This window comes from Corythoichthys intestinalis, chromosome 4, assembly GCF_030265065.1.
Source record: "Corythoichthys intestinalis isolate RoL2023-P3 chromosome 4, ASM3026506v1, whole genome shotgun sequence".
Lineage (NCBI taxonomy): Eukaryota > Metazoa > Chordata > Actinopteri > Syngnathiformes > Syngnathidae > Corythoichthys > Corythoichthys intestinalis.
Window position 1 is genome coordinate 19546209 of NC_080398.1, and position 20865 is coordinate 19567073.

At 38.0% G+C, this 20865-nt stretch overlaps 1 protein-coding gene across 4 annotated transcripts in view; it reads right to left on the reverse strand.

The window, feature by feature from the left end:
- ca14 (carbonic anhydrase XIV) overlaps positions 1-20328 on the reverse strand; it is a 37989-nt gene extending 17661 nt beyond the window's left edge. For all 4 annotated transcript variants that reach the window (XM_057834535.1, XM_057834534.1, XM_057834533.1 and 1 more), the window contains exons 1-6: positions 20201-20328; positions 19953-19976; positions 5050-5229; positions 4836-4981; positions 2162-2257; positions 2016-2082 (exon numbers count right to left, since the gene is read on the reverse strand). In XM_057834535.1, the coding sequence (XP_057690518.1) occupies positions 2016-2082; positions 2162-2257; positions 4836-4981; positions 5050-5229; positions 19953-19976; positions 20201-20303 (616 nt within the window). In that variant the 5' untranslated portion in view covers positions 20304-20328. The remainder of the gene's footprint in view (positions 1-2015; positions 2083-2161; positions 2258-4835; positions 4982-5049; positions 5230-19952; positions 19977-20200) is intronic.
- Positions 20329-20865: the final 537 nt, after the last annotated feature.

A 20865-nucleotide genomic window follows, 5' to 3' on the forward strand; every position in this document is an offset into this window, starting at 1 on the left:
TGTCGGATCGCTGTCAAGCACCTGTGTAATAGAAGCTGAGTAACGCCCTCTCTCGCTTACGACTCACGAGCGGAGTGAAAGTGAAACAAGAAAGAAAACAAATAGCTTGGCGAGCGGAGGAGTGGAGTGACCGAATTTTGAGGAAGCACCGGTTTCTTTCAAATCTGCGGTGTGGCAACATTTTGGTTTCCCCGTGGATTACAATGCGGAGGGAGAGAAAATATTGAAGAAGAAAAAAAATTGCAAGCATTGCTCAGCGCTTGTTCCCCATGCTAATGGTAACACTTTTATGACATGACTCCTCACCTCAGCCAGCATCACCCACAGATATCAATTTCTGAGGGTAGGACAACCCCGAAGATGACACCAGTGAAAACACACGGCTGGCTTCGTTAATTTATTTGCAACCCTCGCGAACATATTCCTCACAACAACATAATCCCCGGCATTTATGAAATGGCACGCAAAGCCATCGAAGATGATTTCGCTAAAGCACATAGTTTCGCCCTGACCACTGATAGTTGGACGTCCCGTGCTACAGAGTGCTACTACCTAACTGTGACGGTCCACTATAATTCATACCTGTCAAATTGTACGGTCTCGTCGTAATTTGTACAAGTGAGCACTCATTTTTGAATGTGTACGCCGTACATTACGTTCAAAATCTGCACGTTTTTCGTGCAATACGTTTTTTTTCATCCGTTCGGATTTGGTCACCGTTTCTGCAATGAGACAATGCGTTGCTTGAATGACGCGAGAAAAGTCAGAGACTCGGAGAGGGAAGAGTGCTTGCTGAGACGCTGTTGCAAACGCGATGCTAGAAACGCGATGCTAGGCTAGGTGGCTCCAATATTACCTGACTTAGCCGACAACATACAATCTACGCCTAGATGTCTCATGCATATAGAACTACATGAAAAATGACAGACTCGGAAGCGTTAGTAAACAGCCGCCATTTTAGAGCAGTAAACTTCTCAGAAAGGCTCTGTTGTAGTAAACCTTCCGAGCGAACCTAAGCAACTTTTTATCTAAAATACTCCTAAATCGGCAAAATCTTGACTTGAGTCTACCTTTAAAGGATGAAACAGTTTTAAAATTTTCACGTCGAAAGTAGACAGAAGGGAACTAATGCAAAAACGGGAGCAATTTTATCAACTTTAACGGTTGATTCACAACATCAAATGACCTCCAAACATAGCAAAGGTTACTATGTTTTTTTTTTTTTAATGAAAAAAAAAAAAAAAACATGAAAGGTATCACCAGTTACTTTGCCAAGTAACTTTTTTACTACTGTGTGTGTATTTCAGTAGTCAGTCACTACACTAGCCAAAGAGCTAAGAGGCATTTTAACAGTCGAAAATGTTTGTATTTTAAGTGTTTATTTCATTTTTTTAAAAAGCAAAATAAAGACAGTTAAAAAAAAAAAAAAAAGCCAAACGCAAACCGAACCGACACCGTGATCCCAAAACCGAGGTTCAAACCGAACCGTGGGCTAACTGAACCGTTGCACCCCTAGTTAGTACACATTTAAAAATCAGTGCTCACTTGTACAAATTACGCCGAAACCGTACAACTTGACAGGTGTGCATGTCCCGTCAATACATTATGAAGTCTATGATTGATCATTTAGCCTATCAATTATGTTTATATTCTTGAGAAATGTAGCCCTGACCCCCGTTCACCAAATCTGTTTGGTCTTAATAATGTCGCGTCCCCAGCAAAATGTTTCACGCAGGTTATGCTGTTACATTGTCCCTACCGATATTGAGACCAAACCTACGCCCTTGCTCAACAGGAAAAGGAATTGACCGAAAATCAACAGCAAATGACGTCAAATACTCCAAAATAAACTTGTTGCCTGGCATTAGCTGCCACTGACGGCCGTAGATGTTCAATCTATTTGAAGTGGGAAGGTGGCAGCGAATGAATCATTCATTCGCTGCCACCTTCCCAATTCAAATAGATTGGACATCTACTAGTGATAAACTCATTCCAATTCTAATTCCTGAACCTACTTGCGTGTCTGATGCGGCTCAGGTAGTTGATGATGTTGTTAAAACCTGGGTTGGTCTCCTCACCTGTCTGAAGAACATTACTTGAAATCCCTACAACACTACATGTAGGATATGCATGCTTATGTTCAGTGTCGTTTTGACATTACCACGATGAGAACTCCCAGGACAGCGAGCCCATCCCTCTGCGTCATCGCGACAGACATGTTGGGGTAGAGCTCAGAGTTGTAGTGCACTATGTGTAGCTGAAGGGAGGAGGGGAGAGCAATATTACGATCTCAATTTTCACGCCATTGAATTGTGCACCTCACACTCATTATTATTCATTTGATTTGCCAAATCTCCATGTCTGAGCGCCACCTGCTCACCACAGAGGTAATAGTACTCGGCCAGCCAATGACAAATGGACAGGCTGGATAGAATACAATAATCCTTTTCTGAAATGTTTACATCTTTTGCTCATGTTTTGATCCCGGGTTTCTTAATATATGTTGCAAAAATATCACTTAGCAGGGGCGCTGTAAGTCACTCACAGGAGGGGGTGCTGAGGATCTTTTTTTAGTTTTTCCTATTCAAAAACAGCCATTTCGTTCCAAATTTGTCAAATGGCGTGCACAATGGCAGTACACACATACAGTGAATCACAAAAGTGAGTACACCCCTCGCCTTCCTGCAGATATTTAAGTATGTCTAGGCCTCCATAAATTTTGCCAACAAACATACCAATGACAAGAGAAAGACTGGGGGATTTATAGCTTCACACTCTGCTTACGTCTAATTTATTCCAAAAATAATATGGATACATAAAATCAAATGATCATCTAAAAGATTAGGTTTTATTATATTTCAACCACAACTTTACTGTAATTTACAAACTACAAGCTGCTACTTTATCCTCTCAATTTGACGCCTGCAGCTTTTATAACAGAACAGCATACAGTGTATCACAAAAGTGAGTACACCCCTGGCATTCCTGCAGATATTTAAGTATATCTTTTCACGGGACAACACTGACAAAATGACACTTTGACACAATGAAAAGTAGTCTGTGTGCAGCTTATATGATAGTTAATTTATTTTCCCCTCAAAATAACTCAAAATATAGCCATTAATATCTAAACCCCAGGCAACAAAAGTGAGTACACCCCTTAGAAACTACATACTTCCCTAAATGTCCAAATTGAGTACTGCTTGTCATTTTCCCTCCAAAATGTCTCGTTACAGGAATGCTGTCAACATTGCTGCAGAGATTGAAGAGGTGGGGGGTCAGCCTGTTAGTGCGCAGACCATACGCCGCACTCTACATCAAATTGGTGTGCATGGCTGTCACCCCAGTAGGAAGCCTCTTCTGGGACAAGAAAGTACACAAAATCCCCGCAAACAGATTGCTGAAGACTTGTCAACAAAGCACATGGATTACTGGAACCACGTCCTGTGGTCTGATGCGACGGGCTGGCTTCCTTGTGTACCGTCTTCAGAAGAGGCTTCCTCCTGGGGTGACGGCCATGCACACCAATTTGATGTAGAGTGCGGCGTATGGTCTGAGTGCTAACAGGCTGACCCCCCACCTCTTCAGTCTCTGCAGCAATGCTGACAGCTCTCCTGTAACGAAAAATTTAAAGTCATTACATTTTTCTTCTTTTTTCTACACTTTCACTTTGTTTTCACCAATGAGACATCGCAACAATAAACACATGCTGCACTATACCAATCAAAGGTAGCAATGTTTTTCTCCACTAGAGGGCCTTCATGCTTTTTGGACGGTGATATATATTTGTTTGTTTTTGTTTTTCCCCCCCCCACAATAAAATTATATTAAATTTCAGTCAAATTTTTATCACTCGGACGTGGATACAGGGAGGGTAAAAGGAATCAAAACATTTCCAAAAGTGGTTCAAAATACTGTATCAGCATGGTAATGTGATCCCAAAAAATTAATGATAGATATTGTCACCTCAATAAGACACACCTAAATTAAAATGATTGCTAACTTTTTAAGATTAAAGCATGGATGATGTTTCAAGTGTTATTCTGGTCTGAATTCGATGATTTTCGATGATCTTTTGGCCTAATATGGTCATGTCATAGGTTATAGTCCAGTATAATAATAACAGTTCATATAGATGACGTGCTATGAAAAAAAAATAACAAAAATTCATATTCTAAGCTGTTACTCACAATGTTACTTATTACTAGAGTATTCATTTCAACGAATACTTTTTTACTTGTACTTGAGTAAATTTTTGGATGACTACTTTTACTTTTACTTGAGAAATATTATCTGGAAGTAACGCTACTGTTATTTGAGTATAATTTTTGGCTACTCTACCCACCTCTGCGAATATCCAACAGCGCTCTGCACGTAGGCAACAAACAATAATATGGCTACAATGCAAGCATGTCTTGCGTCCCCAAAGGACAATCTTCATTTTCGACCTCGAATGGAAATTTAGAAAATTTTGCTGTTTTGTAAAGAAAAAAGTGCTAAATCGTTTTTGTACCATGTCAACGCCTCCTCTGTCAATTTCACTTTTCCGTTCCAATAGTGCCTTATTCAACGTGACCCGTTAGCAAGCAAGTTGTCAGGTGGTGTCATTAACAAAAAAATTGTTTTTCAACATATGTATTTAATCCCCAAAGTTAAATACACAAATTTTTCAATATGTTTTAATTATTTTTCACCCGCCCCCCCCCAAAAAGAATCTACCAAAACACTTTTTTCCTCCAACACCAGGAGGTGCTTTAGCACCCTCAGCACCCAATTTCCCACGCCATTGTCTCTTAGGCCAGATAAAGGTATAATTTTCTCATTTCAACACATACCTCTGCCTCTGCACTCTGCCCGTTGATGATGTGTTCACTGCCCCCGATACTCGGACCACCGCTGCCCCAGTGTAGGTGCATTTGTACAGCCGAGAAAAGCCAGGGGAGCCCGCCCAGGCTCATCCAGTCAGGCAGGTCGATTACCGCTAGAAGTAAATGGAATTCACACATTTAGCTAGGCATTAGTTTCATAAGACAGTGCTGCCATTTTTACCTGTGTGTCCATTATTGTACAGCGTGAAGGGTTTGTTGCCATGCTGACTGTAGCCCAGCGGGGTGAGGGGAGTCAGACCGGGGTCATATTTGGTCTGGGTGGTCACCACTTCAACGGGAGACTGTGAGTTACCACCGCAGTCGGGGAAGTAGTCTGACCACTCAGACTGACCCACCATTCCTTCATGGAGGAATATAGAAAAAAATGGTCAGGTGAATTTTTCTGTTCGATGAACAGCAAAGGCATCAGTGTGGGTTAATGGACAAAATACAACGTAGATGTAAAAACATACAGCATTTCTCAAACATGAAAGGATTTAAAGAATAGCTAAATGGCACATAAGAAACATTTAGAGAACAAGTATACATGAGTGAGAACTATTTCAGGGTGTGATCCGCTTATAAAAGCTTAAATGTTTCTCAATGAACAACAGCATTTTGGAAAAATTAAAATATACACTTTTAAGAACTTTAAAGAAACATGATTTGCAATAAATAATAAGCAGTGTTGTTAATCTTACTGAAAAAAGTAATTAATTATAGTTACAAATTACTTCTCCCAAAAAGTAATTGCGTTAGTAACTCAATTACCTGAATGTAAGAGTAATTAGTTACTTGGCAAAGTAATTGGTGATAATTACTTTTTTTTTTCCCTTAAAAAACAAAAAAAAAACATTGGCTACACTGTGTGAAGTTTTTTGTGAAGGTTTTTGGTACAATTGGCCCAAGCCCAATTCTTTACCCTAATTTACCCTTTACCCTGAATCAACTGTTAAAAGTTGTTAAAATTGCTCCCATTATTGCATTAGTTCCCTTCTCTCTACTTTCGACATATGAAAGTTTTAAAACTGTTTCATCATTTAAAGATAGATTGAAGTCAAGATTTTGCCGATTTAGAAGTATTTTAGATAAAAAGTTACTTAGGTTCGCTAGGAAGGTTCTCTGCAACAGAGCCTTCCTAAAACGTCTACTGCTTTAAGATGGCGGCTGTCTACTAACGCATTTAGTGCCATGTCTGTCATTTTGCATCTAGTTATATCTATATACAGTACATGTGATATCTACCATGTCTACCATATCTACCATAACATGCATGCGTAGTTTGTAGGCTATCGGCTACAACATGTATTATTGGAGCTACCTAGCATCGCGTTTGATCCTCGTCACAATTTTCTTGCCTCCTCCCCACTCCTGCTCTGCTCTGTCGTCTCGGTGAGTCCGTCTCCCTCAGACTTTTCGACCAATATAGTAACGCATAGTAACGCATGCCTTTCCGTCCTCAGTAACGGTAACGGCGTTGCCAAGATGAGAAAAGTAATTAATTAGATTACCCACTACTGAAAAAAATAACGCCGTTAGTAACGCCGTTATATTGTAACGCCGTTATTAACAACACTGATAATAAGTTCAGTTATATAATAATAATAAATATTATTGCTGAATGTGCTGTTCCACCCCCCCCAAACGCATGTTTGATTGGCTGACTTGATTACACCCCCCCAATCCCACAGATGCACACTCACACATCCCTGACAGATTCATGTTGACAAAATGCAACCTTCTAAGAGGAGACATATTAAAAGTTTTTTTTCAGCCAGCAGCAGCCACTGTAAGTAATGTAAAAAGACGTCAATGTTGTGAAGGTGGGGAAAACACTAATTTTGCTGACGAAAGTCCGACCTGCATCAGAGTTAGCATAGCATTAAACTGTGTGAACTTGCTAACCTGCAAAACTAGTACGGTCAGGCCAGCCTCCACAAGGAACAAGGAAGTCAAGCTAGCCATCTCTTATTTGGATCATTGTTTGCATTATGTGCATTACGGTAATGCAATGCGGTGGCTTCCAAGTGCAAGTCCCTTTATTTAAAAAAAAAAAAAAAAAAAAAAAAAAACTGGGAACGATCCAAGAATGGGTCCAATTCAGGGGGACACTGACATGAACATGAACTGACATTAGGAGTGGGAACCTCTTGGTACCTCATGGTACGATACGATTTGCGATACAAAGCTCACGATAACGATGATCTGACGATATGGCGATGCAACGATTATCGATACATTGGTCAGGAAATCAAATAAATAATAAACAGAAAAACAAGCTTCTGCTGTGAATTGGAGTGAGTTTATCACTAGTAGATGTCCAATCCATTTGAACTGGGAGGGTGGCAGCGAGCTGTCATCCCTCCCACTTCAAACAGATTGAACGTCTATGGCCGTCAGTGGCAGCCAATGAGGTAATTTTGAGCCATTAAATATCATTTACCTGTTGATGTTCAGTTACTTCCTGTTTATTTAGGGGGTATTTTACTTATTTTGAGTTACAGAACAGAAAGTGACCCGGGAATCACCCAAATGAATAGGCAGTGACTCAAACTCAACAGAAAATGACCTGTAAATGCCCTAAAATGAACCACAAGTCACTTGTAAATGCCCTGAAAATCGGACAGAATGACTCTGAATGCTCTGGTTTCGAATGAACGAACGTTCCCAGTCTAAATAGAACGGGCGTCGTGCACCGTCAATGCTGCCTTAAAGTTAACAGAGACACGATTATGGTGGAAGATTTTGATAGCAACTTGTTGGGTAAATTTTATTTTTTTGGTTTTCTAGACATTGACACCTTTTTAAAACGATATCTCGATTCTTGGCAGGAGCATATCGATAACCTTTTGGGCTACAAAGTATCACGATATATAACCATTTTGATATTTTTTCACACCCCTAACTGACATGAAAAAAAATGTTGTGAAATGAAATCAAACATCAGAATTTCATGAAAGTATTTTGGTTCGAGTATTAGGGTAGTCTAGTATGCCTCAGATGTAGATCAGTCCTTGAACATCAGAGATTTTTTTTTCATTAATTTTTTCCCCCAAATCACTTTTATATTACACTACTTTAGTTTGTGTCTAGCGGTGCTCCAATCTCCCCCAGAAGTGGACCCATTCTTGGATAGCTCCCCGTTTTTTTTGATAAAGAGACTTGCACTTTAAAATGTTTCTTTAGTAGTTTTCAAAAACAAAGGTTTGAATCTAACGTTATATCACCTGAAACAATACGCATGAAAGTTAGTATGAGTCAATACAGATTTATTTTGTATTGATCATTTAGCCTATCAATTAATTAGGTTTATATTCATGAGAAATGTAGCCCTGGACCCCGTTTAATAATCTGTTTGGTCTTTTTAATGTCCCGTCCCCAGCAAAAAGTGTACATGCAGATTATGCTGTTATACCGTCGCTACCAATGTTTAGACCAAACCTACCCCCTTGAGACAGAATGAGAATAACCAGATGATTTGGGGGTCATAAAAGTCGATAAAACAAGAGTTTGTAAATTATAGAAATATTTTCTATCTGTTTAAAATGTCTTTGTCAAATAATAATGACAATTCTTGCATATCCTTTTTTTCTTTATTAAAATGAGTTTATGTTAATTTCTCAACATTACAAATAGTCGTTACAAGACTGCAACATGAATTAATTTTTGCTTTGTTTGTGCAGTAATGAACTTAAAAAATATACTGGATATTAAAATCTTAATAAATTCTAAAAAAAAAAAAAAATTTAAAGTGAATTTAAAACAAAAACAAAAAAACCCAAAATATTATTCGTGCCTGAATTGTACAACCTCACAGTTTAATTATACACCTTGCTGGACCGGTTAGAATTTGTACTTCATCATTTTGGTTAACTGGACAATGATATCAGATTTTGCAGGAAGAAAATAGTGAATGTCTCAACTAAGGCGCACGACATAACGCAGGTCTGACTTTGCTCGACAAATACTGTACTATGCATGAGGTTATTAACATAACATTTCAGTTATTTTAAGCTGTTGTCTTTTTTTAACTGAGAATAATGCAAGCAGGCCTGAAATATTGATACGGAATTTAACCTTTTAAATTAAAAATACACAAAATAAATAGCTGGATGACTACTTATCCTTACACACATAAATCAGTTTCAAAATTGGTGTCTGAATGTACGGTGAAAGGGTAAATGAGTGCTAATGCAAAGCGCTTTGGGCATTGTAACAATGTAGATAAATGCGCTATATAAGTACTCTCCATTTACCATTTTACCATTTACCAAAATGAAAGAAAAATATAAGCGCAAGTAAGAGAACGGGTACACTGAGTGAAAATAAGCTGGGCGGGTGTGTCTAATAGCATTTTAAAAAAGAAAAGAAAGTGAGCGAGACAGAGACATGAGGCAAAGACTCTGAATTTCAATTGCATGATGAAGAATGCGTTTGAAAACCCCAGTATAAAACCTGGTATAATTAGAAGACAACATGAACGCTACATAACCCAAATAAATTTTGCATATTTTTATTATGCACAAAAGATGGGGTGACAACCAGTCCAGGGTGCATAAGCGGAATAGAAGATCAATGGATGGCTCGACATTAAACAAAGCCTTGCTCATGCAATCATCATCCTTTACATGCAAGATAACGCAAATGTTAATGATGTAAACAAGCGATCCCCCCCCCCCGCAATAACCTCTAGTCACGCCCCTATTTGCCCCCACCCAGCATGATGAGGCAACTTCAAAAACAAGCAACACAGCACCGCCACACGTCGTCATGGAGGTATCCATGGCAACCAGAGGCCGAGAATTCTGACCCTCTGAGTTGGACCACCTCTCTGAACACTCTCAATGCATCAACAACAAAGCCACATGGACACACACACGCGTTGATTCACATACGCAAAGAAGTGGTACCGGACAGCCTGCACATATTTCCCATCTTTCTTGCTCTAAAATATTATTTTCTTATTTTAACTCAACTTTCTACATCAGCTAATATCCAAACCCAAGACCACATCATGTTTGTCACACAACTTCACACAATAGCAAATACCACTGGCATTATCAGGCCTACATTCCAGGCATCTTCAATACCAGTAGATATCATAAAACTCTAGAATGTATGACATGTATTTTAACTCACCTCCAAATAATGACCCAAAAGTTTATGTTTATGACATAACAGAAATCTTATGTGACTTCATCGACTGTAAAGCACTAATTCTCAATACAGTGGCACCTCTACTTACGAAATTAACTGGTTCTGGAAGTAGTTTCGTAACCTGAAAATTCTGTAAGTAGAGGCATGTAAATGCCCTGATCCCGTGGTCCTCAATTAGCGGAGCGCAGTCCACGACCGGACCACGGCACACCTCTCTGCGGACCCACGGACGTACGAAAAAACGAAAAAAAACCAACTTTTTTTTAACATACATCATTTGTATGAATCGCCGATCTATCGCTATGCGCTACTATTCTATCACTAAATTCTGTTTGATTTTTAGTCAAATATAATATGTTTTCACTTCTGTTATCATCGCTATGACAACGATGCGCTGATTGGCTGAAAGAGCCTGCGTGGATGCACTGATTGGCTGAGAGAGCGTGCATGGATGCGCTGATTGGCTGAGAGCCTGCATGCTACTAGCTAGCGTGAACGGACCACAGCAGTGTCAGCAACCTCAAACACGAGTCGCACCCGGCACTTTGCAATCTGTTTGTACAAGCTGTAGTGTACTTTATTTTTCATTCAAGAACGTGAGTCATACTGTGAGCAAATGGGATTTATTTATTTATTTATTTCCCCGTGTTACCCTGGCACTCTCGCTGCATGCAGGCAACGTTCAAGATCACAACGTTAAGCAACATTCACTAACACCACACATGCCACCAGAAGAAGATCACAGCGTTAAGCAACGTTCACTAAAACCACACGTGCCACCAGCAGAAAACCGACTCTAACAAAATGGCATGCTCAAAGTTGACCAAGAGAAGAAAAGTGGACAATGAAAATTGCTGTTTCAATGAAGAATGGAATGACAAGCATAAGAAGCCGTTCTCTGATGGAGAAATAATAAAAGAGTGTATGAAGCGATGACAGCAATGTTCAAAGGGAAAGAAAAGGAGGAAATGACAACAAAAATCAAATCTCACTCTCAGATTTATCAACCACAAGACGCACTGAAGTACTGGCTGATGATGTGGGTAAACAGCTTTGTGACCCCCAAATGCCATTTCTCTCATTGAGCAGTGTTTTACAGTTAAAGTTACTGTCAATAACTGTTATGTTTGCACCTTGATGACAGAGCTTGTTATTTATGTTCTGAACAAGTGAACATGTACTGTACTACTTGCACGTTTTCTTTTTTGTCCAGCAGAGTTTTACTTGCCTGGCACAGCCAGACTGTTCTCCCTGTGTTTTTCAAACACTGGGAGTATAGTCTGGGAACCAGCCCATTAACGGCCTCTTGAGCAAGTACAAAATCAATCGACAAATCAGATTCGTTTATTTGCGTGACGTGTTCTCAACGAGCAACGTCACTCTTCCGCGTCGGAAGTCGTCTCCACAACAACACAGATGGAGAACAGGAGAGCCGAGAATATGTTCCAATCCACGGTAAAATCAGTTTTAAATTACCAAAAACACATCGACACTAGTCGTTGACAACAGTCTGTCTCGCGCTAGCAATGTTGAATAAACTCCGCTCTCCTCGTATGTTTACTTCCGCGCGCAAGTCCCTCGTCCCGCCCGTCGCTGATTGGTCCACTCCGCTGTCTGTTTGCTGTGGCTTGCTCCGCCCTGGAAATTTTATCCGCTTAATGGTGGCCAGACTCAATAGCTGGAACAGCGGTGAGTCTGGAGTACCAGGCTAGTGTTTTACAGTTACAAAATGTACTGTCAATAGTTATTGTTTGCACCTTAATGACAGATCTAGTCAATTATTTAGTGTACATGTGTAAATGTTCTTGCACGTTTTTTTAATTTTTTATTTTTTTTAATTTTAAGTAAAAAATTTTAGGTTAAAAAAAAAAAAGTTTTGTTAATTTATTTTTATTGAAATTTTAAGTCAAAAAATGTTTTGTTTACTTATTTTTATTTAATCAGAATGTCCATTGTATTTTTGTTTGGTCCAAAACCACCTTTACCACCTTAGACCTGCCTTGTACTTGACCAACATTAACAAATGGACCCATGCTCGTATGAAAAAAAATAATTGTGGACCTTCAAGATTTGTATTTGAGGACCCCTGCCCTAATCCGTTTCAAAGCCCCCAAAATTCAGACATGAACCTTTTATAATGCATAAAAAATGTGTCAAAACAAAAACAACAAACAACAAAACAAATACATGTTACAATTAAGATTATTGCACAATAAACATAAAACCAGAGTTGTGCATAATGTAAAAAAAAATTATAATAAGAATAAAAGTTAATAAGCACAATAAACATAAAATCAGAGTTGTGCATAATGTAAAAAAAAAAAAAAAATGAATAAAGAATAAAAGTTAATACACTCATGTAAAACTGTCAGAACACGAGGGGTGAATGAAGAGGACGCTGGGATACACACATACACATACAGTAGATTGAATGCCAGGCAATAGCCAATGACAGAGCAGCTGTAAGTCTGTTACGTTCAATAAACTCTGGAAGCTGTGAGTACGAGTCATACTGTATTTTTGACTTTCGTAACCTTAAAATTTATTTCGTAACAAGAGGCAATATTTTCCCATTAAAGCGTGTCTTATCTGTATGAAGAGACATTCGTAAGTAGGGGTACCCTTATGTTTGGTGGGTAGGCACTCTCCATGCTGTGTGAGTAAAATGAAGGCCCAAGTATAGTTCAGTTGTATTCAATTTCTAAGTTTAAAATACTATATTTGCATTTTACCTTTAAGAACAGTTTGTTTTAACAAACCATTATTTATTTATGTAAGCTCTATTTAAGCACAGTGCATAAAGTCCTGCTCACCATTATTTACACCCATGAGTTTGGTTTAACATCAGTTGGAATATGTCTGGAGAAAAAAAAAAGTTTGTTTGGGGGAGAATTCTGTTTTCTTTGTGTCCCTCAATTATCGCTGTTAATGGGGATCAGAACCCACCTCGTAAAGTGAAAAACCGCCAAGTAGTGTCACACCCCACCCCATTTTTAACATACATTTTTTGTGTAAATCTAATATCAATAAATGTATGTAAAATAGTGCATATGTCATCATTAAAATCATAGAAATAGTTCCAAACACGTAAATAAAATATTAATAATACAAATAACATACATAAAATATCAAATATGTACATATATAGAATACATACTGTACATTCGTTCTCTTGCTCATGATATATGGGGGTGTGGGTGGTGAATGTGTACATACAGTAGATACATAGATGTTAAGAAAGTATACATAAATATGTTTTTAGAACTGTTTTTGATAATAATATATTTTTTTTAAAAATCACTATACACTGAGGGCGTGAAAGTTAAACCGTGAAGTTGCAAGGCATCACTGTATAAACATACAATGATTATGACAGTTCTTTTAACACAATAATTAAAACTAACTTTATTTTAAAAAATATATATATAAAGCAGTGCCTTCGTCTGTGTGATGCTTTGTTTTAGACCTAACTGTGAGACCCCAAAGAGTCTGACGTAGAGATCCAGTGGCTCCTAAAAAGGTTACAATTTTTCATCCACTGTTGTTCTTTTTCTGTGTATTTAAAATGGTTCTGCTTCTCAACAGAATCACGTAATTGAAAAGAATGCCTGTCGTCGGGTGTTGGGTGTAGGAATCTGAGTTGCTAAATCTAGTTGAGTGGAGTGTGGCTAACCATCTGTACTGAAATTGAGACAATGAGTAGTTTTCCAGTCTTTAGCATGGGTAATATTGTTAAAAAGTCTATAACCGACAATGGCAGCGAATCAGTTAAAATGTAAAGGATCAGAAATGCCATTGCAGTGTTGTACGCCTGACACGCAGGATGACCGGCACCGTTTTGAATGACATATACCGTGCCAGGCTTTTGTCTCGGGCCACTAGTGTTGTAGATGACTCGACAGGTCATCCTGGTGCCAGTCATTTTGTTCAGCTCCCTTCAGACTAACGTTTCCGTCCTGTTAAATGTTCCAGCTCTCCAGTTTCTTCCCCTGTGCCATGCTCAGCCGAACCCTGAACAACTTAAAATGAACTTAAAATGGTATGCCGATTGTCTGGGACTATATCTAGCACCTTTTCACCTTTTTTATGGCAGGGGCTCAAAGCCTGAGTTTGTTTTGATTGTTTTTGATAATTTACTCTGCACAGTTAATTATATGTGTAACGGTGAAGAATGACAATGGGTATAGAAGTGGACATTGAGCTTCAAAAGGTAAGTATTTGGTTACACTTTACTATAAGGGTCCCTTAATTAATATTAGTTAATGCCTTTTTAGACAATAACTTAAGTTTAAGTAACATGACAATAATTCATTTAATCCCTTATCTAACATTTGTTAATATATTAATTAACATGAGTTAATGCATTAAATCATTAGTTAAAGCATTTTAAGACAATAACTAATGTTTAAGTAACATTACAATAATTCATATAACCCCTTATTTAACATTTAGTAGTATTTTGATGAACATTAGTTAATGTATAACCAGACAGTAACTAATAGTTTGGTAAAATAAAATTAAAAAAAAGGCCTATATAGGGTTAGGGTTTGTTAACTTAAGCCTTTATAATTTCTTAGTTAAGGGACACATGTGCTACACTTTACAATAAGGGTCCAAAAAGCATTCAGTAATGGTTAATAAAGGTTAAGGGGGGAAACTTAAGCATTCATAATTTCTTAGTTAAGGGACACATGTGCTACACTTTACAATAAGGGTCCAAAAAACATTCAGTAATGGTTAATTAAGGTTAAGTAATACTTATGAGGTACGTTCAAGTGATATAATACTATACTTAAGGTTAGGTTATAATATTTAATGTATATACGTAATACACAACAATAATTCACATATACATTAGGGCATTAATAAATAGTTATTAATGTATACTGGTACTAGTAAGTGATTTTTTTAAATTTTATTTTAAAATGAGAAACATTGCTCTTTGAGTCCTTGGTTTCTGCTAACCTAACCTTAAGTATGGTTTTATTTCACGTGAACGTACCTCATAAGTATTATTTAACCTTAATTAACCATTACTGAATGTTTTTTGGACCCTTATTGTAAAGTGTAACACATGTGTCCCTTAAGTAAGAAACTATAAATGCTTAAGTGAACAAACCCTAACCCTAAACCCTAACCCTGTATAGGCCTATATATATATTTTTTTAATTTTACCAAACCGTTACTTACTGTCTGGTTATGCATTAATTAATGCATTAACTAATGCTTTAACTCGTGTTAATTAATATATTAATAAATGTTAGATAAGCAATTATATTAATTATTGTAATGTTACTTAAACATTAGTTATTGTCTAAAAATGCACTAACTAATGTTAATTAAGGGACCCTTATTGTAAAGTGTTATTGTAAAGTTAAAAAAAAAAAATTCTCTTATGTTCTATACAGTAAGTCTGAATCGGGGTATTTTTTTGGAGCCTTCGCAAGTGTTGATTATCACATTGAGTATGTTATTTGTTTCACATTTCAATTCAACAAAATGTTGAACTCGTTCATTTGCCCTTCCCATTCAAAATGAATTGGACGTCTCGTGCTGTTATTGGCAGCCAATGAGTTAATATATGTTATACTGTATACAATATTTGGAAAATTTGGTTGCTTTAATAAACAATGACGTCTTTTTAAAACGATATATCAATTCTTGGGAGCATATCGTTAACCTGTTGTCATACAAAGTTACATAATATGTCAACATATTGATATATTGTCACACCCGTAGTATGTAGTACTCACAGCTATGATTTTTGGGATGTTCCAACTGCTTTAGAGTGCCTCAAGACGGAAACGCAAAAGCGTAGGTTTGCATAGGGACGGTAGAAACATAACACTAGCAACTTTTCTGGATGCTCAAATTGTCCCCACCGACTTTTCAGCCACCTTATTTGCATTATACAATCAATTCAGTTATGGGTAATTTTGCTTGTCTTCCATTATTTTGTAAGGAGATACCATTATTAGGAGAATTATTTTCATTATGCTCAGACTTATATTTATCCCTTTTCACTTGATGAATGTGCCGGTCCATTTTTTTCCCCTCAAACGCACGTTTGATTGGCAGATCACTCGACCCCCTAGCCCCTCCTCCCGCAATAAAGACACACACACACGCACTCACACACACTGACACAACCTCGCCGACAGATATACAACATGCCGCCTCCTCCACTCCCTTCGAAGACGAGGGATATTAGAAGTTTTTTTCGGCCAGCACAAGCCACTGTAAGTAATGTAAAGAGAAGTCAATGTTGTGGAGGTGGGGAAAATACCACTAGTTTTGGTACTAAAAGTCTGACCTGCATCAGAGTTAGCATAGCATTAATCTGTGTGAACTTGATAACCGAGAGGGGACTAGCTGCAGACACACCTCTCAGGCCTCTCCTCCGGTACTGGATAACATGCAAAAATACTGCATTCAGGCCAGCCTCCACAAGGAGCAACAAAGTTAACCTAGCCGACCCTCATTTGGATCGTTTTCATTATGTGCATTACCGTAATGCAACGTGGTGGCTTCAGAGTGCAACTCCTAACTCCACTTCAGAGGGACACTGAACATGATATGACATGAGAAAAAGTTAAAATGAAATCAAATATCAGAATTTCATGACAGTACTTTTGATGCCTCAGATGTAGATTGGTCCTTCGATATTCCAGTTTTTTTTTTAAATGCAGAAACGTGATGTTTTTGAATATATTGTTGTGTGTGTGTGTACTGTACATATGTAAGTATGGAAGTTTTTTTTTTTTTTTGATAATTCTAAATTGTTGTTAGTCAAACACACTCTTGGGGGTCAAATTTAGATGACAGTTATTGTCCCTTTACAAAGAGTTAACGTTTAAATCAAGGGCGTAGGTTTGGGCTCAACATTGGCAGGGACGATAAAACAGCATACCCAGCATGCACACTTTTTGCTGGGGACGGGACATTAATAAGACCAAACAGATTGGGTGAACGGGGGTCAGGGCTACATTTCTCAGTAATATGAATCTAATTAATTAATAGACTAAATGATCAACGGAAAATAAATCTCTATTGACTTATACGGACTTTCGTGTGTATTGGTTCAGGTGATACAACGTTCGATTCAAACCTTTGTTTGCAAAAACTACTAAAGACACATTCTGAAGTGCAAGTCCCTTTATTAAAACAAAACAAAACAGGGAGCTGTCCAAAAGTGGGTCCAATTCTGGGAGACACTGGAGCACCCCTAGACTCAAACAAAACTATTGTAATATTAAAGTGATTTGGGGAAAAAAATTAATGAAAAAAAATATGAGATATCAAAGGACCGATCTACATCTGAGGCATACTACTAAGACTCGAACCAAAGTAATCTCGCGTAATTCTGATGTGTGATTTCATTTCACAGATTTTTATTTTCATGTCAGTTCATGTTCATGTCAGTGTCCCTCTGAAGTGGGCCCATTCTTGGGACTTGCACTCTGAAGCTACCGCGATGGATTACGGTAATGCACATAATGTAAACAATGATCCAAATGAGGGTCGGCTAGCTTGACTTCATTGTTGCTTGTGGAGGCTGGCCTGACCGCAGTATTTTTGCAAGTTAGCAAGTTCAAACAGATTAATGCTATGCTAACTCTGATGAATGTCGGACTTTTATTAGCAAAATTAGTGGTGTTTCCCCACCTCCTCAATATTGCCGTCTTTTTACATTACTTACAGTGGCTTGTGCTGGCGGAAAAAAACTTCTAATATCCCTCCTCTTCGAAGGGGTTGGAGAAGGCGCCATGTTGTATTTCTGTCGGTGGGAGTGTGTGTGTGCGCGTCTGTGTGGCGGGAGGAGGGGGCGATCATCAGCCAATCAAATGTGAGTTTGAGGACAAGTGAAAAGGGGGAAATGTAATTCTGAAGATAATGAAAATAATTCACTTAATGATGGTAGGGTCTATTCTATCCTTACAACATGGGAAGACAATCTAAATTACCCATATAACTAAAGTCATTATATAATGCAAATAAGGCGGCTTAAAAGTTGGTGGGGACAATTTGAGCATCCTGAAAAGTTGGTAGTGTTATGCCCCTACCGTCCCTATGCAAACCTACGCCTTTGGTTTAAATTATAACTAGGGCTGTCAAAATTATCGTGTTAACGGGCGGTAATTATTTTTTTTAAATTAATCACGTTAAAATATTTGACGCATTTAATGCACATGCCCCGCTCAATCAGATTAAAATGACAGCACAGTGTCATGTTAATTTGTTACTTGTGTTTTTTTGGTGTTTTGTCGCCCTCTGCTGGAGCTTGGGTGTGACTGATTTTATGAGTTTCAGCACCATGAGCATTGTGTAATTATTGACATCAACAATGGCGAGCTACTAGTTTATTTTTTGTTTGAAAATTTTACAAATTTTATTAAAACGAAAACATTAAGAGGGGTTTTAATATAAAATTTCTATAACTTGTACTAACATTTATCTTTTAAGAACTGCAAGTCTTTCTATCCATGGATCGCTTTAACAGAATTTTAATAATGTTAATGCCATCTTGTTGATTTATTGTTATAATAAACAAATACAGTACTTATGTACAGTATGTTGAATGTATATGTTCGTCTTGTGTCTTAGCTTTCCATTCCAACAATAATTTACATAAAAATATGGCATATTTTATAGATGGTTTGTTTGAATTGTGATTAATTACGATTAATTAATTTTTTGGCTGTGATTAACTCTATTAAAATTTTTAATCGTTTGACAGCCCTAATTATAACACCAATACTATACATTATTGATTATGGGAAGAATTTTCAGGAAGATTAATAAATCTTTATTTCGTGTTTAATTTGATGAACTAATAATGCATGAACAACCTTCTTTCTTTTTCCATCACTGTTTTTGAAAAATATAACCAACCTTATCTGTTCACATGAAACTTTTCTCTACACTGCTTGCCTGTCTCACACACACCCACTTGCTCCACTCTCAGTGCAACTCTGAATGAACCATTTGATTGGCTGAGTCATGTCACATGTGACAAATTTCAATACAGTTCATTTTTAGTGTGTGCGTATTTCACACCATACTACAAACGTGTCAGGGTCCACTCCAATTCTTTACCAAGTTGAATAGACACCAGTTAGTGTCTGGTACTATCATGCATGCTGCAAATTGCTGCTACCCTCCCTGAACACATGCTGGGAGTGCAGTCCATTCATGCCCACTGTGCCATTGTCCGCCGTACAGGCACGGTCAGTGTGGGTCCACAACACAATAACCTGTGTGTTTATTGTGCTGCGTAACAATACAGGACACAATTTGGTATGCTTCAGCCCGTCCCATCTCCCTCTATCCCTCCCTCTCTCTGGCCTGTCACTGTCATCCTTGTGCACTTGTCTCCCTCGCTTGCCTTTTCGGCCCGTACGCTTTCCTCCTCGCTACCTCCCTCGGCCCTCCATCATCTCTGTGTGACCGCTGTGCTCACGCCAGCTTGCCCAACTGTAACTAATACACACAGAGAGGCAAGGAGAGGGGAAACAGAGGGAGAAACGGCTAGAGGTAATGACACGAAAGGAAAAAAACTTGCCATTTTGGGCACTCTTCAGATGTAAGCATTTGCCGTTTATCTACTTATTTGAACATGGATAAGTGCTATTCTAAGAAAATTGAAATAAATAAATAAAAACCTCAGAGGAACTGTTATTAAAAAGAAAAAACATTCATTCCATAAATGTGGATAATGTGCTATGTAAAAATGTTATTGGAAAAAAATATATATATTACATAAATTAAGTTTAGTATAATGATTGGCAAGATTTTTTGCTGTAATTTAAGCTAAATATGAGTATGATTTTTAAAAATATTAATTATTGAATCCAACCTTATTTTGAAATGTGATATTTCACCCAGCTGACAAACTATCTCATCTAAACAAACATATTTATAACTTACCAGTGTAGGTCCAGCTAGTATCCTCTGGAAAAGAATGAAGGAGAACTCCTTTAAACTTGGAATAAATTCATAAAACACAGTAATGTCACAAAAGCTACTCAAACTTGTTGATGGATTTTACTGCTGCACTACTGCTATTGTACTGTACATCTTTCAGCAACACTTTTGTAAATGCACTCCCACAAAAAAAAAAAAAAAAAAAAAAAAAAACACAGGCAGCTTGATTATTATGTTAATGAAATTCTTACCACCAACTGTCCAATGGAGGCCGGGAATCAAAAGAAGCATAAAAAGAGCCACAAACTCCATGTTAGCCCTCCTTGCCCCCACACACAACACAGTAAAACGCATAACAGTGGACGGAGGGATGAGGAGTGAAGTGAGAGAGCGAGGGGGGACAGAAAGGGACACAAAGTGAGAGAGACTGAGAGAGAGAGAGAGTGAAGGGGGAGACCGGCCGGGTACAGTGAACCCACCTGCCACAGCTCGGTAGAGTAGGCAAAGGGCTGCGCTTTTTGTCTCCATTGAACAGGTGCTGAAGTGAGGGAGCACAAATGGAGGAGAGTCACAAGCACAGAGCAGCTAAGGACAGTTAACCCTGTTGAGTTGAGAGTTGGAAAACAAAGAAGATGCTCATAATTAACTTATTGGATGCCACTGAGAGCAATAGACGTCCATTTCGTTTTGACTGGGGGGGCTGTCAGAGATCATAACCCTCCCTGTCAAAATAGAGTTTGCCATTGAAACATGACATAATTCCGTGCCAGTTGTTTTGTTTCACTTTTTTTCCCCATTTTTTGTTTGAGGGAGTTTGGTTTAATCAATGATGGAACACTCTTGTAACTTGTGGCTAATATTGCCAGCAGGAGACGTTCAATCCATTTTCACTGGGAGAGCTGAATGAACTAACATT